General features: G+C 40.6%; 1 protein-coding gene and 1 non-coding gene across 2 annotated transcripts in view; one reads left to right on the forward strand and one right to left on the reverse strand.

The window, feature by feature from the left end:
- The window catches only part of clasp1a (cytoplasmic linker associated protein 1a), an 89,401-nt gene that overhangs the window by 30,465 nt on the left and 32,952 nt on the right, over positions 1 to 25,984 (forward strand). Inside the window, exons 3-8 of the mRNA XM_073473114.1 lie at positions 4,994 to 5,072; positions 6,545 to 6,648; positions 7,212 to 7,303; positions 7,771 to 7,846; positions 8,744 to 8,841; positions 11,033 to 11,103. Coding sequence (XP_073329215.1) covers positions 4,994 to 5,072; positions 6,545 to 6,648; positions 7,212 to 7,303; positions 7,771 to 7,846; positions 8,744 to 8,841; positions 11,033 to 11,103 — 520 coding nt within the window. The remainder of the gene's footprint in view (positions 1 to 4,993; positions 5,073 to 6,544; positions 6,649 to 7,211; positions 7,304 to 7,770; positions 7,847 to 8,743; positions 8,842 to 11,032; positions 11,104 to 25,984) is intronic.
- On the reverse strand, positions 4,480 to 4,606 carry LOC141002953 (U4atac minor spliceosomal RNA). Its single transcript, XR_012179671.1, has one exon. It is a non-coding gene; the product is annotated as a U4atac minor spliceosomal RNA (small nuclear RNA).

Below are 25,984 nucleotides of genomic sequence, written 5' to 3' on the forward strand. Positions count from 1 at the left end.
CAGTTTTCTGTAGCAGGAGGCAGGCAGGCAGGGAGGGAGGGAGGGCCAGGTATGCTGCGTAATCATAAAGCACGCTGCAATAAAACTACAGCCTTCTGTGTTCGTCTGTCATGATGTAATTTTGGACGAGGTAGAGCTGTCTCATACAGTCTGAGCTCCTCTGCGCCCTGTTAGATTTGCTTCTTTTAAACATCTAAAGCGCTTCGCTGTCTTCTTGCGAGCATAATTTGGGAAACTGAGGCTTTTTTGTGTCTGTGATTGAGACGATAGTGTGTGTGTGTATGTTTGTGTGCAGCATACCCAGCTGTTCTCTTGATTTAACGAGAATCACTGCAAAGAAAAAGATTGCACATAACTGTCTGTATGTGTGTCTGCCTTTCCCTTTTTTATGTCTTCGTCTGAGTGTGTGTAGTGTTTCCACTGGTAATGAGATGACAGGCCTGGTAGTGAGCGTGGAGACGAGAGAGAGAGAACTCCTTGATTTAATTTAAAGGCTCCTCCACATCACAGACAGATGGAGGGACGGGCTGTGGTCGGCGGGTTTTTCCAGCAGTTCTCAGGATGAACAGACGTGTTTTAGTGGACTGGGATTGATGTTGGTGCAATCAGAAGTCGTGCTATCATTTTTTGGAGCAAGCGTTCCCTTTGCAAGTTCCTTAAATCTTTCTAAAAGTGTCTGTAGTTGTTGTATTTTACCATCCGAACAAGAAAGAGAACCTCGACAGGTGGTAGAAGTGATAATGATTGGTTGACAGACACATTAACTTACTCTCACTGTCTTATTCTTATGATTGATGGTTCGTTCAGGCATGTAGCTGCAGGATGTCAGTCATTTTCAATAAAAAAAAACTCTCCTCCACAAGGACGCACTGGTGTCAGACGTCTGAATATGTAAAGTGTAAAGAAAAGTTCAGATGAAACAGATTCTTACATAACTCAGTGCCCAATTGTCCAACCAGAGCTGGATATGAGTACATACATACCCAACAGCTACAGATTGAGTCAAGGGCAAGAGACAACCCGCCTCTTTGTATGAGTTTGTCTGAACACATGATGAAGTTTCACGACTGAACATTTGTGTTTTCATAGTGGTTAGACTCTGATTGGATCAGAGTGTGAGATGATGTGGCTTTCTGCCTCGCAAAGACCTTTAACATTTAAAACCCTTCAAACTAAGTGAACGAGGGTCTCCCGCATGATGTTACTTTGACAAGCTTGACAAATATGTAGAAACCGACAGTCAGTCAAGAAAGTAAGCTTTTATTCACAGACTGTTAACTTCTACCCAATCATAGTTGTGAGTTACGACATAGATTTCAAGATTTTATTGATACATTTGATCATCAAGGTCTGGATGCTGGATCAATTATCTGTATTTTAAACAACTCATGATAAGCCGGAGACTACCGGAGATGCCCCGCTGGTTGTTCCAAAACCTTGGCTGCCGACTCGCTCTGACATCATGCACACCTGACCAACGATAATCTCATAAGCTCGAGGCAGCTGCAGTTTTTGGAGCCAGGTGCTGCAGTTGCTCTCCACCGACAGATCGACAATCAACAATTTACTATCAATGTTTTCAATGTATTTATGTAGTGTGAGAGGGACAGGTCAGCACAGACGATTTATATACAGCAGCAAACTGATATGAAGCTACCGGGCTACCCTGTCGTAATTAACAACAGTTGAAGACTGCATGCAAACTGATATATGAGGCTGATGAGGTTGCTGGAAAACTGTCCGACTTGATCGGAGATTTTTGTCTCTGCCCCCTGCTGCTGCCTCCTGATCTCATCCACTTTCCAGTCGAACGGGCCTAAAAACACGTCACTCCTGCTGCACTCTGGTGAGCAGCAGCTAGTGTTTATGCTGCCCGGCCATAGTTTTGGAGCTACCTTTTAGATTCTGTCCGTTTCCCACAAACTACACTGTTTAGGCGGTGTTCTCACCACCATGGGGACCCTGATTTATGTTTAACGTGCTGAGCTATGCACAAACTAACATCTTCCGGCTTTATTATGGATTAAACATCACAAATAAATAGTGATTATAATGCAGTAATATGATAAGTATACTGGACTAAATTCCTTTAATGGGGAATCTCTCTGTTACACAGTCGATCCATTAGTTTACTTCCTGAAGGTTTTCCATCACCTTTACTCACTCTGGAAGCATCTAAACTTGTATCGCTTTTAGATAATCAATGACATTCAGTCAGTGGCGGTTTTTCCACTTTTTGTCCTCTAACAGCTGATCAGACTTGCACACTGTACAGCACATAAACATAACAAAGTCTGTTCCGATGTTGCCTTTTTAATGATGTTTTTCCAAAATGTCCCGGTTTGTAGAAAACAGAGACGAACCTGCTGCCAAAGCCTCACATGTTTTTTAAAAGGTCAGGTCGAGGAAAGCCTCGGGCTGTAAGTTGGAAGGTTTTCCGCATTTCAAAACAAAAGGGGCATAAAGCGAGACTGGTAGCAGTGAAAGAACCTGAATCCACTCTGAAATGATTGGTTGATAACCATGTTCTCACAGATTAAAGGTTAACGTATGGGTATCCAGGTCAGGATTGGTGTTAGAGTCATGATTTCTACTGCAGTGAACAAAAACACTGCACATAAGAGGAGGAGGAGAAATGAGAACATGGCATGTCGGTTAGGAGGATTTGGGAAGGGATGATGTCTGTGAGATTTGGGTCTACAGCCTTGAGGGGGGTCATGTGCGTGTATTTGTATTTTGGGGGTGACAGCAAAAGGGAGTTAGCCATCTGTCTGCAGAGAGGAGGAGCCTGTCTGTCCTCATCTGCACTTCACTGCACTGCACTGGACTGTGCTGTTTTTCTGTCGAACTTTTACTCAAACACAGGCTGCAGCTGTTGCCATGGTCCTTCTGTGACTCAGCTTCCCCGAGCTGAGAAAAGAGTGTTTACCTCCAGTTGTTATAAGAAAGGTTAAGAGGACCTCCTGCATCGATGTTACTCAGAGAGGAGCTGAACCTAGATGTGAGATGACCTTTTTCAGACCGAGAAGTGGAGTTTCTGTGGAGGTTTAAATCGTGGTTAAACTCTGCTGATCCCTCTCAGAGCTCTCATCGACTCTTTGTTCGGGCCCTGTCATCAGTCTAATTACTGTAATTCCCTCCAGTTGGAGAACAAAGAGACCTGATCTGAGGATTAGGTCCATAGACACTGGGCCCTCTGCCTGCATGGATGCTGCTCACTGCCTCTTCTGGAAAACACAGTATGTGATAGAGAGGCGGTTCAGACCTGGTATCAACACGAGTGATCCAGTAACAAGTGGACAGCTCTAAATACTGTTGTGGATGTCCCCAAGATGCATTGAGGACACATTTGAGATCCAATCACTCACAGGCTTTTCACATTTGGTATTACCATCCATCCTGAGCAATCCGATCACAGTAGGCAGCTTTAAGCCCGTCAATTCACACCTAGCATTAACATTGGTCTTAACCTTTTTTTGCTGAATTAACAAGAGGGCCCAAATACCTAAGAATTTGTTGTAGACAGCGTTTTACAAGTTCATAAATTTTCTTATAATGCAACAACTCACAAAATTTGGCTTTTTTATAAGGGAGTCTGGGACTTTCTCCACAGGCGTCAAATGACTTGCATGGCATTTAATGCAGAATTTACAAGAGGGCATGAATAATATAGAATTTGCTGTAAATATTTTACAGAGTTTGTTTTTGTTTCTCTTCTCTTAATAATTCTCAAAATTGAGTGATTTGTTAAGGGAGGCTGGTGATATTGTGGTTATTAGTTAAATAGTTGGATCAGTTGAAAGAGACAATGTGTTCACAAATGTCTGCCGCTAACATTGTCAGGATCAGAGAGCCGAACATGTAATTGACATTACAGTGAACCACATGGAAATCAGAGTGTGTAATCCATTCTGCCTGTTGTTGTGGCTGATCTAAACATCAAATGAGTAAATGCGATATCCCCAGACTCCCTTAACAAATCATTCAATTTTGTGTGTTGTTGAATTACGAGAACATTTATACACTTTTGTGAAACTCTTCTTAATTATTTAGGCCTTCTTGTAAATTCGGCAAATGTTATACATGAAGTTCTTTCTTTTTTTTTTGTGCAAAAAACATTGTGTCCGTCTGTTGTCCAGGTATTATATGTGTTTATTTGCAAAGAGGGTGATCAGATCAGAAGCTGTCACGCATGTTATTGCCAGCTATGAACTGAAGGATATCAGGTCTGAACTACCTCAGTGTAAACATGTGGCTCCAGAGTAGAAAGTCGGAGGACAGGGGGGAATAAAGTTGCATGAGAAAGAATGGAAGTGTGCTTTTTGTGTCCCCTGATGCAGAATACTGACTTACAATGCCGCATAAAACAAGCTTAATCTTTTGCAAGTTGTGCTAGTTTGCAGTGAAGCCACCAGATGGCAGTATACTTGTTTTATTGCATTGATATCTTCAGCAATATTTTATATTAACATGATCTGGGTTTCCAAAAATTGCACCATGTTCTGGACCGGAGTCCAGGTGATGCGTAAGTGTTGTTATGTTGTCAGCAGGGCTACTCTCACTACACGTTCATTGAGCAGCTCACTCACCCCATGACAAGGAAAGATGCTGAGGGAGGGGCCTGAGGTTTTATATCAATGTTTGGTCTGTGGGTGTTCAGTCGTGGTGCAGCAGTCATGATGTCTTCTATGTTTTTCTAATTGAGTCCCAGATGTGTTTTTATTAGATGTTGTGAAGGTTTTACGAGGATGGTGTCATTCAGAAGCTAAGCAGAGGCTGATAAATGTAAAAATGTTGTGCTACCCATGATGCTTTGCAGCAAAGCATTTTGAATACAGCCATCAGGGTGGGCGTGTCCAATGATTACTCCATTTATTTGTGTTCATGGGTAATATCTGTGACATGTTAGAAGATTTATAAGGTTTATTTTGTAGAAATGTTGTTTTAAAAATTTCATTCAGATGAATTGATTGTTTTATTGTGTCTCCACCAGGTGGCTCTGCTCGGTTTGGACCTCCTATCTGCCTTAGTGACAAGGTTACAGGAGAGATTCAGGGCCCACGTAGGAACAGGTAAGTTTGAAATGTTACTTTTACTTTATCAAAGTAGTATTTCAACACAACACAGTATCTTTACTTTTACTGAAGTATGACTTTTGGGTACTTTATACAACACTGGTAGTTAAAATCTAAATCTACCAAAAATACATATTGTTAGTTACTTGTTCCCCTTTTCTCCTGTGAGATCTAAAGGAGTGTAAAGACACTTTTTTTTGTGAGGTCAGATATTACATCATCATTCAGTTCACTCCCCTGACAGCTGACCTTGTTCTCTATGAATTTAAATAACTGTCTTGTCCTGGTTGTGTTTCTTTGTCTCCTCACCATCACCTTGACTGCCGGCCGCTCCCTGTTCTTTCAACCTTTTCACACTTAGTTTAAATAACAATCACTTCATTTACAATTCAGATTCCTCCTCCTAGTCTGACTGCATTTATGCCTGAAAGTTTGGCCAAGTCCACAAACAAAAAAAGGACATTTCTTCAATTCATTATCATGACAAAGTCTCAACAGCTGGTCTGGGTATTGAGGTTCGATACTTTCATGGCACCAACCTCACTGCCTCGATACTATCGAATATCAAACTTCAATTCCTGAGGAGTTAATCTCATCAGCGTCAGTGAGCCAATAAGCATGCAACATGCTTGTTGTGCCAAGATCTAATAGTGCTGCCAGCTGTCTCCAAGCATGCAGGAAAAACACTTACGCCCAGAGACGGGACTCACCACGTGTATGTGTAATTTAATCTTTTGTTAAAATGGATTTCATGAAATTGGTATCAAAGCAAATATTGTTCAGGAACCGGTATCAAAGTCAAGGTATCTGTTTCCCAGCCCTACTCAGTGGTTCGATATACCGCGCCCATCTTCCCCGGTGTTGTACGAAGATGTCAGTCTCTAAGTTTAGAAAGAAAGGAACCTTTTCCATCATGAAATATATTTTGATTGTTTCATCTATCCAGTTATTTATGGTGCTGTAGGTCCAACATGCATCATCCATCCTCAGGTCGGGGCCTGTTCCCCTGCTGACTATTAAATATTTGTTGATACCTTTCGCTGCCTTTCTAAGTTTGAATGCTGGATTTTTTTTTTGTAACATGTTTAAAGGAGCACTACGTAGTTTTGGAGAAGAAATTCAAACTCAGAATTTTAATATTTACAATATTAATGAGGTAATAATACAAACTCAGAAAATTTGTTTCATTCCATGACTGAATAAATGAGCTGTTCTCAGAGGAAAATAGGGTCCCAGAACACTGTTTGAAGCTAGTAAGGTGGCAGGGTCCGCCACATATAAACAAAGGAACTACTAATAAAACTACGTAGTGCACCTTTAATAGATAGAAGTAAATAAATTTAACAAGGAACATTTTGGTAACACGAAGCCTTTCTCCTGTTCGTCATTAACTCCTGCCCACCAGCTATTCTTCAGTTCACTGTGTGGAAGCGATACTTCAGTGTTTCCTCCTGTTCTCCTCCCCTCAGTTCTGCCCAGCCTTATTGATCGATTGGGAGACGCGAAAGACCAAGTGCGAGACCAAGACCAAACACTGCTGCTAAAGATCATGGAACAAGCCACAACCCCGCAGGTAAACACACACACACACACACACACACACACACACACACACTTACATGCTTTTCTGAGAGAGGTAATTTTTTCCGTGAGTTGAGGATTTCAGCAAAACAGCTTGAATGAATTCTCAAGACGATTAATGTTAATTTGCTGCCAATATTGTTTTTCTTTTTTTGTGTTTTCCGTTCTCCTGAAGAAAGCCGAGTAAATCTGCCTCGGTTAGATCGCGGCTCGATAAAGCTCATTACTGAGTGAGCTGCTGCAATTGATCTAAATCTCAAACCCTGTTAGCTGATACCCCACTTTGATGCATCCACGGGGACAGAACAATTAATTTATTTACTTATTGGTACGTTGACAATGACAAGTTACGGTAGTTCAGGTCACATAAGATAAGATTATTCTTTATTAGTCCCACAACAGGGAAATTTGCAGGTCGTGTAACATAGTAAGTGTTGAGCTGCGTTGACAATCTGTTTTCTATTTCCTGTCCTGTAATGTTTGTTATTGCACTAACCCATGACAACAACAATAAAGCTCATGTGCACATTGTTTTTGTGTGTGTTGTCGCTGCAGTACGTGTGGGACAGAATGCTGGGAGGCTTCAAACATAAGAACAACAGGACCAGAGAAGGAGTGTGCCTTTGTCTCATCGCCACGCTGAGCACGTGAGTCAGACGCCTCCTGTCCATTTCCACAGAAGATACACAAGATAGATCCGGGAGGAGAGATTAGATAAGATTATTTTTGTATGTGTGAGCATTGTGTGATCCTGGACAGGCAGGTGTGTAGAGTAAGGAGTGAGACATCTCTGGCAGAGAGAAGGAAAAATGTGATGTAACAACAATAATGTTTTATTAATGATTTCACAATAAAACTCCTTGAAATTCATATTTCCAGTTGTTTCATTCTACAGTATTGACCAATGTCCTCATGTCAAACTCTGTGACTATCTTGATAAATAAACTTTTATTTGATGCTAACTGGTTAGCCTACAAAAATACGTCATTGCCTTGGATAGACTTGGATAATATTTGTTTAATAGTTCAGCCCTGGTGTGTGCGCCTGTCTCCTTGTATATCTCCTCCAGTTGATCTGTTCACTGGACTCATTTGTTTTTATTCTTCTCTTCCAGATACGGAGCTCAAGGCCTGACCCTCAGTAAAATTGTCCCCCACATATGTAACCTCCTGGGGGACCCCACGAGTCAGGTATGCCCCGTCATGCTTTGATGCTTTGTCTCCATCTCTTTTTTACCAATGTTGAAGGAATTGTTTGTGTTGTCAGAAATTAAAATGCATTTAGGAAATTGTATTACACAGAAGACGGCTGGTACTTTATCTTATTTTCACTCCACGATTAAAGAAATCATGATAATGAAACTATCGTGATATATTTAAAAATGTGAAAAAATATAAGCTCCATCAAATTCATCTTTATCCGTATTTATTGTGATTTTAGTCTCTTTTTTGGTAAATTAATTACACTCAAAATACTATTGTAGAGAGGTGAAGAGAGTCTGTAACCATACCTGTACAAAAAGAACAATTTCATTGAATGAGTTATTATGTTTTTATGGTGGCAGCAACCAGCATTAAAGTGAATTGATGATTTAAGAAGCAATGTAATTTTTAAACGATATTATCATATGTGTATAATTAACGCAATATCAATATTTAATTCTTGAATATCACAGTTACTGTCAATACTAGTTTATTGCAACACAACACAGAATAATAACACTAGAATATACCTGATCATCTGTTAAAGTAAAATTATATAATTAATCAAAAAGTCCAATTGAAGACTGTTAATTGATCGTGAAAGTGGTTGTTTAAACAAATCCTGGGAGTCTCGTCAGTCATACTTTTCTCAGGTGTATGAGGTCAGAGGAAGATTTCCTGTTTAGAGGCAGCAGGTCCAGACACAGTTCATCCTCTAGTGGCAGCTTTAAGTAGTTTAAGTAGTACTACGTTAGACTGATGCATCAGACCTAATGAATATAGATCAAATGATGAAAAATCACAAAATGTGTAAAGAACAGGAATCAGTCAGGAACAACATTTACTGAAGCTGTCACTGATGTCATGTGTCGTTGTGGTCCTCAGGTTCGTGACGGGGCTATGAGCTCCCTGGTGGAGATCTACAGACACGTGGGTGAGAGGGTGAGGATGGATCTCAGCAAAAAGGGCCTTCCACAGTCACGGTACGTCAACAGGAAGCTGCCAACCTGTCGCTGTCTGTCTTCTTGTTTCTGCCTCCTCCCTCCACCGTCTTCTGTTCTGGCATCATTTCGCAGTCTCACACACAAATACATAGAGTACGTACAGTAGGTCAAGTGCTGTTGTAGTGGAGAGAGGAGGGTTTTCTCCATGTCCAGACACAAAGAGGTAGCAGGCTACAGCAGTGCACTTCTCCCCCTGGTGGCAGAGTTAACACACTGCAGCACTGGTTGATCAGGGGAGATTCACACTCAGTTGCCAGTTTATTGGGTACATTTAATCTCAAACTAACGCAGCCTAAACACCACAGTCCTTAAGTGAATCCTCCCTTCATCGAGATTATAATGTTCAGTCTCTGTCCGGACCTGCTTCAGAGAGGTGCTGACTCAACCGATGGATCATTTTGGAGAAAGTGGTTTGTAGAGCTGTTACATTAAGTTGCATCATATTAAGAGGTGTTATGTCCAACCTGTCATTATTAACCAGGGGTAGAGTAAATAATAGAAAGACCTATTATTTATTTATTTATTTATTATAACAGCAGCACAAACCACATCTTCTTAAATGATCATACAGTTGAATCAAGACTTCTCACAAGGGGTCGTATGATCAGCTTGGGTGATTTCTACTTTCTTACTTTAAATGTATATTGTTCCAATTATTGGTTATTAGTCTCTTTGATTTCTAATAATCCGTATCAGCCCTGAAAAAAGGTCGACCTCTCACATTATAATCTTCATAAAGGCAGGATTTACTCCAGGACTGTTGTATTAGACTGCATCAGTTTGAGCTGCTTTGCTTGAGTATTTTCATTTCCCTGCTGCATCCACTACATTTAAAAAAAACACTGATTTTAATAACAAGAAAAATGCTGAAAATTTGATCTGTTAATTGGTCAACCGATGTATACAGTATATATTTTCATGTAAGTATTTGTATGATTTACTTGTACTTTTAAACTTCAGTTGATTTAATATCAGATATTTTAAGACTTTTACTGTTTTAAGACACAACTTACTTTTACTCAGGAATGACTTTTCAAGCAGAAAGTTATCTGTAAGTGAAAACTTTCTCAGGGAAGGCTGATGTTACTTCATGCAGGGTTCCCACAAAGTCTTGAAAGTTTGGGAAATGCTTTTTTTGTAAGATTTTATTTAGTTTTCTGGATACACAATGTGCACTTCAACATCAACAAAACAAAGACCCACAAACTTAACAACAGAGTGAAGACAAACAGAACAAAAATAGCATTCAGTGACAACAACACCACACATTTATACCACATATCAAACAAATAAGCTCAATTCAGCCTCAATATGTCACATCTGCTCACTATCAATAAAATATGTTAAATATAAATAAACAAACACATACATCATATACATCACTTAAAACCATTTTTCTCTATCGCGTTGATATACTCCTTGAAAAATGCCTAATATTCACCATAATCTTATAAAATAATGTGATAATATACATTGTTTGCTGTGAGTATAAATGAATCCTGTAAAGTTTGTTTTGCGATGATGATTAAGGGTTAAAGAAGCTGAAGATTGAATTGAAAGTGCTTGAATTTGACTGTGAAGCAGCTATACGAACCTTATTTATGCCTCTTTTCTTTCCTTGTATTTCATATATTTGACATAAGCTCCCGACAGACTCTTCAGATGATTTTCCAGCCACTAAATCTGATTTATAGTCGTCTCTCTTGTAATCAGCCCCTGAACAAGCCCTTCGATCAGGCTGCCAGAATCTCATACCTCAAGTTTCAACGTGCTGTATTTCTTTTTTTGTTTTCATATCGCATGTACAGACTGTTTCCTTTATCTTTTTGTCCTCTTCGTCCTTCTCACACTGGACCTTATGTCTCGCCTCCCTCTCTCTCTCTCTCTCTCTGGCCCTAATGCCAGTTTGTCATCCGTGTGGCAGTTTTGGATGCCGTCTATTTTGGTCTTGGCCGTCTCTGCCGCTCAGAGCAGAGGGAGAGCTTCTCACCTCAGAGCTGATGGATGGTGCAGTCAGCAGCTCCAGGCTTCTTATTTACTGTCCGTCGTTATTCTCTCTGCTTCACTTCTCCGACACTTTTTTGCTTTTTATTTAGTTTCCTCTCAACACGTTAATCGTCACTTGTTTGCAGATTTTTATTTTTTTCTTTCTTTCCGTCTGTTTGTACAGGTTGAATGTAATCTTCAGCAAATTTGATGAAGTCCAAAGATCCGGGAACATGATCTCGTCCTCTGGCTCAGGTGAGTCTCGTTATTTTAACATGCTTCTGTTTTTTTTAATTGACTTTAACTGTTGAAGTCACCTCTGTGACTTTTTTTCCGTGCATCCATCAACAAAATATATCGAGCATAGCTGTTGATCTCATGTCTTTAGGTTGTCAAAATGTGGCATGTTGCTGCGTAGCTGGCCTCTGATTACTCGCGTCATTGTTGTCGTTGTTGTTGTTTTCCTCGGCAGCCCAGTGGGGAATGAGGATGGGCAGATGCTCTGTGAATATCAGGGCTTTTGTAGTCTCGGTGTTATGGCGTATGAACTGAGGATTGTTTGTGGATGTGGAACAGCTCTGTGGCCGTGGTGCAGAGAGAAACTGAAGAAATATCTTCAGTGTTTTTCAGCCGGCTGTTTCTCTCCTCGTCTTTCTGTCACGCTGCATCCGAGTGTGTTGTCTCCTTTTATACTTTGTTTTCCATATTATCTGAGTGTGTGCGTGTGTGTGTGTGTGTGTGTGTGTGTGTGTGTTGCTGTGTGTGTGGAGGAAGAAGGGGGAAAGCAGGCCAGACGGGCAGCCTGGGGCTAGAGGGAATGAGTTTTCTCCACAGGAGGTGGGCATCCACTGGAGCTCTGAGATGTCCCTCTGTGGAGCCAAAACAGACTTCCTGAGGCTTCTCTAGAAACTGTACAAATATATCAAAACAAGACAAAAGGGAAAAGACCAGACTTGGCAAAAGTACACATTCTTTAGTCGAGTAGAAGAAAACAGACTGGTAAAAGTAGAAGTACTGTCTCTTTACTCCAGTAAAAGTAATAGAGTACAGGCTCTGAAATGTACTCAGAGTATCACAGTAAAAAGTCTCCTTCCTGAAGGACGTTTGTGGTCAAAGCTAACTGAAGCTCACGTTATATTAATATAATTCAAGACTATTAAAGTTAAAGGTAGAGTCAGTAGGATTTGTCCCAGCTGTTCCTGAACGCACCACAAAGATAGTTGATTGTTGAGTCTCATTCCCAGGACGTCAAATAGCCACATGTTGGGTTGGTAAAGCGTCCCGAGCAGCAACAAAGAGAGAAAATAAGAAAATCTCTGCAGATACGAGACACTAACACGCCTTTTCTCCCCATTCCAGCCTCCCTCTCTGTCTGTTTACGTCTTCTTACGTCTTTGTTTTGTCTCGCTGCGTCTGCCGTGCGTGATGCGCTCTGATAGGTTGAAATCAGTCTTGTGATGTTGGGGAATAAAAATAATCCATAATTCCCCTCAGATGCATCAAACTAAAGTAACGAGCCTGTTTTGAAAATGTGAGGAGGAGAAAGTTCAGGTCAGGAAAATAAATACTCAAGTAAAGTACAGATACCTGAAAAATATTCTCAAGTAAAGTAAGTCAGTATCAGTACTTCGGATACATTTTCCTGTATTTGCCCCTTTATGAGAGTTTTGTGTGTTGGAAGAGTTACGACCTCTGTGCAGGTGGAATCGCTCTGACACCCACGACTGCTGACTCTGTCCCATTACAGCTGACTCCATCCGCTGTGTGTTTACAGGAACAACAGCTGAGCGAAGGAGAAAACAGTCAGACAGGGTTCAGCATTTCAACATCGGTCTGCAACATCTCCGTCCAGCCAAGACTCCACAACATTTCACATGTGGAGCTCAGTGCTGCGACAGCTTGATTAATTATGTCATCCCGGAGAGCTTGCTGACCCTCCGGTGTGAGCTGATGGCTTGGCTGTTAAATGAATAGAATATTAATAATAATAAGCTTTATTTATGTAGCACTTTTCATTCACAGGTGCTTTATGAAAGAAAATAAAACCAGGAGAGAATTAGAACATAATAAAACAAATATCAAACATTTCCAAAACCTTTAACAAAGAGAAAAGTTTGAAGAAGGGATTTAAAGAAGTAAAAGACTTGACAGATTCATGGTGTGTGTGGTGTGTGATTGAGAGGGCACAGACCAGGTTAATAAATCAGAAATGTATTTCTGCGAGGTCGTTTAAAGTCTTAAAAGTAGCCAGTAAAATTTCAAGCCATAAAGTTGCTGTCTCACCACTGCCAGGACCAAACTGAACCAAACAAATGTCAGTTCTCTCGTCTATTATTGTTATAAAAAGACTATTTCTGTCTGCATCTTATTTTAGCATCTTATTTTGATCCGACAAGAAACCGTACGACTGTTTCAAGGTCACCCCACATGAAGTGCTCCTCAGTCTGTACAGACGGTTGTGTGATGTCCTCGGCTCTGCACCACAACCCTGATAGTTATAATAATAATAATAAACTTTCATGCAGCCCAAAGCGCTTTACATTTGAAAAGCATGAAAAAAGATATCACCTTCAGTCGAAAGTTCATTTGGAAAGTTGAGACGAATATGCAAACATGACTCATTGTAGCAGTTATTAGCTGGTCGAGCATCATATTCATCATAATCAGCTTCTTGGCTCCTCACAGACTCGACTCTTCTCTTTCACGGCTGCACTGAAATTGACTTTGTGGCTGCAGATGACGACTCATTTGAATTCAAATCCATTTGCCTCAGAGCTGAGAAGAATGTCTGGTGTTCATGTGGACAGAGGACGAGCTGAGCTGTGAAACAAGCCTTCAGCTTTGGTTTGACAGTTGTGCTAACGGCTGCAAAATAAAGTCACTTTCCATCCTTCTTCTGCACACTGGTTTTATGGCTAAATATATGTGGATGTTTACTTTATATTCACAGGGTTTTACCCAGACTTAATCTCTGAAAAGAAAGCTTTTTCCTCTACATTTTATCCTTTTGTACTCACGTAAACGGCATTTCAGGTCACTGAAAATGGAGCTTTTGGAAACTATGATGCAGACACACACGTTTATCAGTGTTTCTGGCATTATTGTATCGTGTATATGAGTTTGTACATTGATGGAATGGATGTTATTGATTATATTTAGAAAGACACAAACAGACATTGATAATACAAAAATGGACAAAACCTGTTTACTAAAGCATGTGCATGCCCAGTGTACGTAGATTTTTGTAAATGGTCCTAAAATGTTCATCTGAATAGAGATTTTCAGAGTTTCCAAAAAAATGTACGTGTGGACCAGGTCTAGGTGCATGTATTTGCCGGGGGATGTGGAGCACCTCCCCAAAAAGTATAAAATCTGCAAAAAATGAAATAATGAAAGGGTACGAGTGCTTCCTGGACTCAAATTCAGTGTGTTAGAGATGCTCTTTGGATAGAGATACATGTGGACTTGACAAGAGAACTCGTGTTTAGGTCTTTAAAACAATATACAATTTCCTTTTGGACTAATAATATTATCGTATCTTTGTACAAAAAGTTTGACAAGCAGCAGCATTTTTCTGTCATTTTTTGTACCAAGCAAAACCGGCTATTTTTGACAGGAAGTCGGACAATCTCCATCTGTGAGCGACAAAAATAGGTATTTTAAGCCAAACCATGATGCTCTCCTCACCCTGACAAAGTGTTTTTTTGTGCCTAAACCTAAGCAGAGCATGTTGTGATGAGAGAGGAATAGAAATTTCAACCTAAACAAACGTAAAGTTGCAACATAACGAAAAGTGCAGTTGAACCCATCTGTGGTTTTGCAGAAACGTACTTGGCTGACATTTATTCTGGCGATTAATTTGAAAATTTGCATCCCTCGATTGAACTTTTCAGATCCACTGAGGACTAACTACAAACATTCGAACTTGGAAAAGTCATTTAGTTTATTTTGTTGCTCTTCACAGTGATTTGACATTCATCCTGCTGAGGTGGTGCCTGAAACAGCTTTAGTACCTTATAATCGGAAGGAAACCCTGCTATCAGGAAAAACCTGCATTTGCAAGAGGCTTTAATCATGAAGACGACAAAATTCCCGAATTCTGTCTCGTCTTGTCTTCGTACTTGCGATGTATGTGATCTACTTATGAGAGCGATGGAGGCAGAGGGGGCGGCTTTGCTCCGCTGTGGCGCTGTCACCCAGGGAAGGGAGGGGAGGGGAGGGGAGGGAGAGAGATTGTAGGGGGATAGGAAGAAGAGTCGAGGGATGGAGAGCAAAACAAAGCAGCCATTGCTGTAGCACGACTGGGAGGTAAACAGTGGGCGAGAGATATAGGGCAGAGGCTATAGAGAGAGAGAGAGAGAGCTGAGCGATCAGCTGTGCAGCAGCATTCCTCTCTGGCTTCACTGCTGAGGGCGTCTTTGCACCATGACAGCTGGAGAAGGTAAGACTGGAAATAGACAGAGCTTTCTCTTTGCTAAGGTCACATCACACATGTATGATACAGAGCTGAATCACACATAGATTATCCGTCTCTCCAGTGGCCGTGTGTTTGTTGGATGAGGAGAAAAACAGCAGGTTGAGCTCTCTTATGTAATCTTTGTTTCTGTTTTTTCTGCTGCACGCCCTGTTCTCATTCATATCTCCAGTCAGAGGAGACTCTCCCCAGTGAATTCACTGAATGGTGTTGTTGTATTTTTCTGCTGTGTCGCAGCAGCAGACTTTCTGGATTTCACGCATCTTGTTTGTCTCCGCTGTGGAAACAGTCTCAGCGCCTTGAGCGACAGCTTGCCTAAAGCATCCCAACACTTGTGTCATCTCGGTCCAGCTCAGGCCAACGTGACGAGAGCTGAGAGAGTGACTGTCAATATCTAAACTGTTACAAATGTGCATAATTTGTTATGTAATCCAATAATCCTCCTTCATTTATGTCATCTGTTTCATTTCAGATTACTTTTTTGTTCAGTTATACTGGAATATTTTTGCCTTCTACGGCCTCGATCGTAATTAGCTTTGAATTTTGATCAATTTTGATGTAAGTTATTTTACCAGTTACCTGTTTCAGAGATCTTTTATTGATTTCTCACGCTCCACGTTCCACATTCAGGTCGTAACTTAGAAAAAATGCTTTTAATTTTATTGCCCCTGACTCCTGGAACAAAACACAGCACGTAATTAAAACCAATTCTCTTTTACCCTTCAGCCATTTTAGGAACTTCTAAAGGAACTGAACTAAACTGAATTTCTATCTTTTGTTTTGTACAGTTGAAACCTTGAAGGCTGGTGTTTTTTTTATTGAACTGTGGAATCTTTATTTTTGGTGAATATTATTTAAACTTTTTGCCAAATCCTGACCTGCAAAAACCAGGATAACGTCAAGCTGTCTTTGTAAAATGCCCCTATCTTTGTCAAGGTCTGCCAAAGATCTGTTGATCTTCACAAACCCAAATGCAAGTCTAAAAATAGCAAAGCCATCAGTGCTGAATCCAAATCTTGGATTTGGAGAATTGTGACACCCATCAGTGCTATTTAATGGTAGAAATATCTGCCAAGTTATGTCTTCGTCTTTCCCTCAAATTGCTTCTGAGTAAGTAAACAAGCTTTGTCTATTTGTTTATGAACTTGTGCAGCAGGTGTAATGAGATTACTTTCAGTGCATATGTTTGCAGAAAAACAAAAAAAGACAAAATAAGATATTGTCTCCCTGCCTCTACGACAGTAAACTGAATATCTTTGGGTTGTGGACAAAACAAGACATTTGAGGACGTCATCTCTGACTCGACCAAACCACTAATCTATTAATCAGGAACTAATCAACGGATTAATCCACAATGAAATAATCATTAGTTTCAGCCCTGTCCTCCACATGTGGACAGTCACAGCTCTGTGTGCAGTGTAAAGACAAAAGATCTCGCATGTTCATCACTGAATTGTTTGTAGCATTAAGTAGAGACAGTCGCCTTAAATAACAGACGTGATGACTTTACCTGACCTCTTCTTTAAGTGTCGTCAGGTTGTCTGTGGGTCTGTCTGACTCTGTATCGGGAACATTCAGAGCAGATCAATGCATAATGCAGAGTGAAGCCTCGAATAGAGTCAGTATTTATAACCTCAGAGAAGACTGTCGGCCTGCAGTCTCGTCTGAAAACAGGGAACACGTAGCTTGTCGCAACTACGCTACATCAGCCAACGGGTTCTCAGTTTCTTCAGCACCATCACTGAACGCCTTTGTAGCCAACTTAATCCCTGTGGGTTTGTGTGTGTGTGTGTGTGTGAGCTGCCTTCAGCATCCTCCATTCCAGTGCTTTGCTGTAACACTGCGGACACTGCGAGTCTGTTTTTTTCCCCAGCGTTGTGCTGTGATGAGCAGTAAACTGAGAGCGAGGTCACCTTCAGTCCTGTCATGTCACTGGTTAATATTTCACAATTAAGTGAAAATCCTGCTGAACTGACTCAAACAGGAACTCTGTAGGTTTTTAACCAGTATTATATCACTACAATGTTTACAAAGGTAAACTTCTCTACATTTTGTCTGCATTCGCAGCCTCTTCCTCCAAATGATGCAAAAGCATATGTGTATATTTACAAATAAGTACAAAAATGGCTTAAGATATATAAATATATAAATGCAGTCTCTTACAGTGTTTTCAAAAACACAAACAGTTGTGAACATGAAGTCGCCACAATATTATTTCTGTATTGTGAAAACAGGCTGAAAAAAAAATCAGATCAAACTGTAAAACAAGACGGTGCTGATCAAATATGAACCATTGATCGTGTTCACTGTCTGTTTCTCTCCAGAAATATATTAAGACACATATTTTAGTTACTGTTAAGCTGTAATTAGGGATGTGACTATTAAGATTTTAAAGCGTATCGTGATAAAAAACACACAATAGGTTGATTGTGGTGAATTTTCATAGTGAATCGAGATAATTCTCACATGAAAGACTTGAAAAAGCCGTCTAACCTGAAAACCGTGGCTGAAGACTCGTCTTGCACGTTGTATCCCCCTCAAACACAAGTAAAACAAGTTAAACCAGATGTGTGTAAATAATACGGATTCCACACTAAAAAACCACAGGGAGATTATTCAACCTATATTTGTTCACTAAATAAAGATGTGTGTCCTCTGTAATGCAATCACAATTACATTTTTTATTTTAGAGTTTTATTTGGATGATTATCGGGATAACATTGTGAATTGCACTTATGTTGGACAGTATAATCTTGAGATTAAATGTATTATATCGGTCCATGCATAGCTGTACTATGAAGTTGCTTGTTACCAGCTGGCGGCGTTACTGCTTCCTGTTTCAAAAGGGACTCCTAGCCAAAACCAAGCACAGCCTTTTTCTCTGTTTTCTCTGCTGATGTTGCACCAATCTCAAAACATATTTGCATCTATCCGCTGCATTAACAGCCCAGTTTTTATTCAAGGGCCACTTTTCCAGCGCTGAATTCCTTCTTTAACTGTAATTTTAACTTTCTTGCACCAACTCCAACCACTTTACCAAATGCCTAACACAAATGATAACAATCTCTTTTTTCTGACACTTTCCGTCACATTTGGATCCGTCGTCTATAACAGAAAATCTAACATGATTTAGAGCTGTGAAGGTGAAAATGAGCTCCCAGGATTATTAGACTTTCAGAAGCTAATTCACGTGTCAGCGAGGCCTGCTAGTCTCCTGGATTTGGGATGACACAAGTAGGTGAATGAGTTGTGTGTGTGCATGCAAGTGTGTGTCTACGTGTGTGTGTGTTGCACCGTGTGGGAAGTAGTTAAAATCAGTGGGTGAGCTGGAGAAAGGAGGGCTGGATGCTGAAGAAGGGATGTGTTTTCCTTTGATCATCATCACACACACATATATACACATACACACACATATACACACATATAGAGTGAATGCTCTGCTTTGCAAAGAGATTAGCATATTATTTTATGTGTGTGTGGGTGTGTGCGTGCGTTAGCTGCAGCCTGTGTATCGGTGTGGAGGAGGCTCTGGATTTAAAGCACTGAAGAAAGAGCTTTTCTTTATTTGGTATCTGTTAGCTGTGTTTTGTTTGTGATGCATTCTGATTTTATTTTTTAAGAGTGAACACTTTGGGGAAAAAACAGGGTTCAAATAGATATTTTCACTGTTTTCTCATTCGTTATCAGTATGTGTTAGGGACTGATGGATATGTTTGCTTCAGAGCCAATACAGATCCTGATTCTTAGTAATCACGGAGACCAAGATTTGCAGTAAAAATAAAAATCTTGGTCTCAAGTGAGGGAATGTAACAGAAGAATTTCCTTGAGTACAATGTCTAGGTTTCCATTTTCTGCTGTTTTATACTTCCATTCCTCAATTTTTAATAACTTGACTTACTAGTTGATTTGCAGTTTCATATTATTGAGTGCTGATAGGCTATAACTTGTCACGTGCAACCAATCGGATTGTGTTGTGGGCAAGACATTGAGTGTCTGTAAGCAGTCGGCACATGTGGACCGATGAGGACACCAAACAATTCTTCGGCCTCGTCCATGAAAGAAACGTCACAGATGCCATTTTAGACGGCAAACAGCAAATAAATGCCACAGGTTCCCTTTTTCTCAATTTAAATTTTTCAATTCCTGTCGACCTCTCTCCATTTTGTCCCCTGGTTTGTTTGCCTCTCGCCTCTGTTTACTTCCACATCCACACATGACGTAGCCACGTAGCCTACACTGCACCATCCTCTGACTAAATTACACTACATAGCCTAGCTCATTTGCTTAAAACAGTTTATGGAAACATTTTTGAAGATCCTCCTGGCTTTATTTAGATATATCTAACCTGTATTCAACCAGAGAGTCACATTGAGATTAAAAGTTGGATATAGCCAAGACAGGGTCAAATAGCTCCATAAACTAAAGACATACGTGCGACCCAAGATTATGACTGCTGAAGTATAAACTTCTGGCTGAATATATATAGTAATAGTAGTTGTAGTAGTTGTAGTAGTAGTAGTGCAAGTTGAGAGAGCTGGTGAAAGTGTGAGTGTGTTCAGGACGGTATAAAGAGCCAGAGAGAGAGGGAGAGACACACGGGTATAAACTGTGTCCAGCCTGCTGAATGATGTGATTGTCTTCCTTCTGCTCTCTGCCAAGTGAGAGGGGAAAACAAGCCCCCGGTCAGAGTGAGTCTGACGATTAAAGGGAGTCTTTGAGGGCGCTGTAGCAGCGGTCCTCTCTGCCAGGACACAGGCCGGGGTTATCTGCACCAACTGCACTCAATAAACCAAACTCAGGGACTGAGAGACGGTCTCAGCAGGCGACATGTACAAACTCTGCTTTTCTTTTCTCTTTTATTTTTAGCTCTCTTTCTGTCCAGCTGTCAAAGCTTTTTAGAGGAACCATAATAAGGTGGTGTGAATTTGGTTGTAGTGAGAAAACAGGAGGATCCAGGAGATGATTAGAGGCTTGTGGAAATGGAGCTGATTTCATAATAATGACAAATACATATGTGTACTGGGGCTGAATATTCTAGACGATTTGTGGGATGTTGTTGTGGATGGATCTTATACAAGTTTATATTGGTTTCAACTCCTCTCCTCTCTTTCTGGTCCGTCTCTCTGCCTCTCTCTACTTCCTGTCTCTACATTTGAATGTTTCTCTTCAGATTGCTACCTGGCTGTCTCTTCACTTCTCTCTCAGCTCGGCTTTCGGCAGCACCGAGCGCTGAAGGGATGAATTGTGCGAGGAATGAGAAACTCTTGGCTGATAGATTTTCACTGCAGAGGTCAAAACTCCAGCAACACATTAATATAAAGAAAAACGTTATCGTCAGACCAGAGCGTTTTGTCTTGTGACTCTTCATAAACAACCAAATCGCCAGACTAAATGTTAGCCAAGTGTGTTTCTGCAAGACAGATAAAAACGTTTCTTTATGTTTGTTTAGGTTGAATTGTCTATTTCTCTTTTGTCACAATGCTGTGTTTATGGTCTTTTTAGGTTTAGGCAGAAAAAACACTTGGTTAGGGTTTGGAAAGCATCGTTGTTTGGCTTAAAATCCCTTCTTTGGTCGCCACATTCATGGATGAAGAAGGTCCAGCGTCCCGTGAAATATAGCCGGTTTTGGTCACCACAAACTCTGCAGGAAATATCCGGAGGTGTCCTTTTCACGCCACAAAAATGGATGGAAATGTCTCCATGGCTCCTTCAAAAACACCCATTTTGTCGCCCCTAAGACTACAAATGTTTCCAGGTGTCCTTAAAGATATCCAGCGGTGTGATTCCAATTATTGTCAGTCGTTTGGCAGCTTTGTTGACTTATAATAACGCCTCCACCTTCCTCTCCACCTCCTGCAGCGACAGGTGGTTAACAAGCAGATAATGTGAACGTGATGTGCCACGTTTGGTACACGTGTCGATCTCGGACGTATCTGTGGTTTGCAGAAACGTTACCTGCTAAAATTATATCCTGGAGACTGGGCTCCATTTAAATCGAAGCAGAAAAAATGAAAAACAGTAAAAGTATTAACTGTAAGAGACAACTGATCATATACATCCACAATAAAACACATTTTTATCCCCCTCTTTTTTCTTTTCTTCAAGCCTGTCGACTCTGTCGTGCTCCCACATCCATCACACGTCAGTAAAACCTAATAACGATGCATAAAGAGGATGTTCATATGCAGCATTTGTCTCTGAGTGTTTAGCACAAATACATATTTTTCAGCTGAATCAGAACGCTCTGTAAACGCCCTCAGGCCGTCTCGTTTGTCAGCAAAATGACAGATTTTCATCAGATAGATGTAAATAAAACGCTGTGAGATTTGAGCACAACGCTGCCTTGTTTCTAGTGAATATAATGTGGCTGAGGCAGATAAAGCTCTGCTCCCTCAGTGATTTTTCCATTTTTTTTCACAAACACACTCAAAATAAAGAACACAGTAATATTTCCTCTTTTAGGACGAGCTGAGAAGATAATCCTGAATGTTGGCAGCGGCGGCAGCAGACGCTTTGGGCCTGTTCAAGACCTAGATTTTAGATTTTATAGGGAATAACTTGCTCCGGCAGGCCGAGCATCAGGAAGCATCGTCAGGAACAAAATCAGCAGTTAGTTGGTCAGAATAAGAGCCCGGTGGTCGTCCACGGACCTCTGGGGAAATCAACGAGTCACTTCCCGGCTTCTGTCCCTCGTTTCTTCAGTTGATTATAAAGTCTGAGCGGGACAGCAGCTCATTGTCCTCACAACGAGTCAGACCACAATACCGTGTCTCTGTTGCGTCTGTCTGCTGTGAAAACATCACTCCCACACTGAATAGGCTTTGTTTTTACTTGTTTATCTGAAAGAATCCATTTTGTTGATCATTCTTTCATTTTTCATGCAGGCTGACGTCGCATGATAAGACGTCGGGAAGCAGATGTTGGTATTTTCACACTGTTGTCTGTTGTCCGACGCCGTGGCAGTTGAATGATTCATGATTATTTTGGGATCGATACCGATCAAACACTTGAAGAAGTGTGAATGTGAGGGAGGCAGGATATTTTACAGTTTAACAAAAACTTCATCGTCCACGTGCACTGAAACTTCATTGGGAATTTTAAATTTTATAAAATACCCCAAGCTGCTTTTTCTGCTTTATGTGTCTGTAGAAGTTTTTATATCAGCCGACAGCGATGTGTCTGTGAAAGGTCAATACCAGCCGATAATATTCAGGCTCTGATTATTTTCATTATCGATTAAATTGCTGGTTATTTTCAAGATTAATTGATTGATCGTTAAAATGTAAAAGAAAATTGTGAAATATGCTCATCATGATTTTCCAGAACCCAAAGTGACGACTTCAAATTACTTCTGTTGTCCAACTACCAGTCCAAAACACAAAGACTCTTCATTTACTGTCAGAAATAACAAAAAAAACAGCAAATCCTCACATTTAGGAAGCCGAAAGCAGCAAATGTTAAACAATTAAGACTCCCATGATCACACTATACATGCAGATGTAGGTTCAGTTTAGTTTTAGATGGACAGGAAGATAAAACTGTCCGTGGACACCTTTTTGTCGCGATCTCTCCTCGTCATCGTAGGAAACTCAGCGGCTCGAGGTGCTGAATAATTACACATCTCACTCGCTCTGCTGTGACATTCAGTACATTCTTGTAAAATCTGTTCTCACTTGTGTCTCTTTTTGATCCCAGCAGATGGTTGTAAAGATCAGGGCCTCGAAGGCATTAGAGCCGAGCGAGTCAGAACAGGTGGAGCTTCAACTTTAAGGGATCAATCGACCTTTTCTGACTTAGCCGAACAAATCAAAGGCTGCCTTTTGATGTCTTACTTTTTGGGACTTTCTGTGTGTTCAAGACTAAAAGTTTTGACTCTTGTCGAATGAGGGCAAGCAAAAAACATTATCACCTCTCTCATTAAGCCAACGACAAGAGAATAAAGGTATTTTAAGCCAATCAGTCATCAGTTGATCTAGTCAGCAAGATGTTTAGAGCAGCACTGATTATTCAATCCAAGTCAAAACTAGTGAAACCTCTGTCCTGACGGTGAACTGAATATGCTTTACTATGCCCATAATTATCCCGTTATCTCGGGAAAACGGCAGTTGTTATTTCGAGATAATAACTCGAGATCTCGAGAAAACAAATGAAATTAACTCGTTATCACGGGAAAACAGAGGAAATAAAATGCATGAATGCATGGCCCTTTAGGGCTTCCGTACATAAGTATAACTAGCTTAATGTTTTTTCGATCGGCTGTGCCATGCCAGCATGATACCGTGGCGTCCTGACAAGTGTAGCAGCTGATAAAAGCTGAAAATGTCAGATCAATGAGTACCCATGATTAAAAGCCACCCGCAGAGTAGTGTGTACGTTATCTCATAGGAGAAAAACATTTGTTATTCTGTGATAATGACATAAATAACTCACGATCTTGAGAAAACAAATAAAATTTGACTTGTTATCACGGGAAAAGGGAGGAAATAATATGTCCGTACAAAACCCCTCATCAGCAGCCGCAGTACAGTTAGAGGTTTCTGAGGGAGCTAAACTCACATGAAGTGTTTGTGTGAGAGAAAATACAAAGAGGGAGAACAGAAAGCAGAGAGCTCAGAGGCGGGTAAATATTTGATTTTCAGAAAACCAAAACTTGTAGCCAGAAGGTTAACTTTCTGCCAACAGCCTCTCTGGTGTGTCAGCAAAACAAGACATCTTTGTTATGACATAAGGCTGATCACCAGTCTTCTGCCTCGTTATGTAACCTCTCAGGCCGCTGGCTAAAACCACTGCCTGTGTGACGGACAGAGGCCCGGAGCCTGGTGGAAAACCCCGTCAGTGTCCCTGTGAAGTCCGGGGGCAGAAGACAAGAAAATGAAAGTGAATAACGAGACGTAGAGTCAGAGAGATTGAGCGTTTACGGGATAGAAGAGGTTGGAGAGGCAGAGGTGAAAGGATGAGATCACCAGAACATTTCTAATCGTCTCCCTGAACTTTACTTTCCAGAACTTTCTCTAAATCCCTGGTGCCTTTGGGCCTTTATTCTGTCTCTAACGAGCACAGAGAGGGGAGAGAAAATCCTCCCTATTATATAAATCTGCGGTTGAGAGACAGATTACTGGTGACTCTGCTGATGCCAGTGCAGCTTCAGCAACTTTGAGTGCTTCAGTGTGTTAAAGTGTTGCAGTTCATAGTGTCTCCTGACACCTAGTGGACATTTAAGATATCACAGTATATATGTTGTGTGTGCTCCTGAATAGTTAATTAACACTGATTTAATAACACTAACTTCAATTTATTGCATTATAAATGTACATATACAGTAGTAAAGGACCATAGAGAGCCGAAGTGACGCCTCTTCCTGTTTCCCTCATGGGAAATTGTGTCATGATTCACACATATGATGTTTGTCAATTTAAAAGATAATATTCCACGTCAATAAAGTCTCAGTTTGTCATCAAACTAATGAAATATCAGACTGTGAAAATACGTCATTATAAAGACGACACAGCCAACAGTCTCGTTAGTGACGTCGTCTCGTTGAATGTCACCAAAACCCGTAACTTAAACATTGTAGAGCTGCTCCTGTATATCAGCAGCTCACAGAACTGACCAACTCTGCTTTGACACAACTGCAGTCATCAATATGAGCAGATTTATTGTGATTTTCATCTTTTTTAGCAACTTTTCTGAGCCCAGTTTGCTCCATGTTGGTGTTGGTGATGTGTTGAGTGACACGATGTAGTTCACTGAGCTGTTTAACACAAAACTACATGATATTTCACTTTATTTAAGACAAACTGAGACTTTCTTGACTTTGAAAATGTTCTTTTAAACATCATATGTGTGATTCATGAAACAATTCTAACAGGATCAAAAAATCATTTGTTTTTAAGTTATTCTGAAATAAGGTACCACAGGGTCCAGAGGAAGAGGCGTGACTTCGGCTCTCTATGCTGCCCACTGCTACTCAGAAAAATAATCATCAAATTAAAAATAGGTGAAGAAAGCTGAACTAGATCAAAGATGAGGTGTTTGTGGTGGATTTGTCCTGGTATGTTTTGGCCCGGTTTCATCAAGAGACCTGCTTTTTAAGTCGAGGTTAAATACATACAAATACAATACAAAATATTTACAGTTGCCAAACAGGACTTTGCTCCATCTGTGCTCCAGACACCAACTGTATGTGAACTTTCACCAACTAAGATTAACTATGAATTATTGTGTAAGTCACTGTCACAGGATATCGATGCTGTTCATGAGGATGTTGTAAGATCTTCTGCCCTGTTTATATTTTCATGAAAACAACATGTAGCATCTCATCCAAGCTGCTGACTTCACAGCTGCAGCTCTCGATCCTGTGTGAGAATCTGCGTTTGAACAGCTCTTTGCATGTTGCAGCTGTAATGGCTCCCCCGACACGCAGAGTAATCACCTCGACATTTGTGTCAGCACCGGTGAGAACAGCCCCTCTGACAGCTCTGATCAATACTCTTCTCCGTGCTTCTTTCTGTTGAGGTGTTCAAGCTATTAGCCTTTACGTAGAGGCGGGGATGAGGCAGCATGAGCTCATTTTTCTCTTGTGGAGAGTCTTGGGCTGCTTTTCTTTATGTCGTAGTTTACAACATAATCGGACATTCAGATTCTAGATCAACGCAGTTTTTG

The sequence above is a fragment of the Pagrus major genome, chromosome 9 (assembly GCF_040436345.1).
Source record: "Pagrus major chromosome 9, Pma_NU_1.0".
Classification (NCBI taxonomy): Eukaryota; Metazoa; Chordata; class Actinopteri; order Spariformes; family Sparidae; genus Pagrus; species Pagrus major.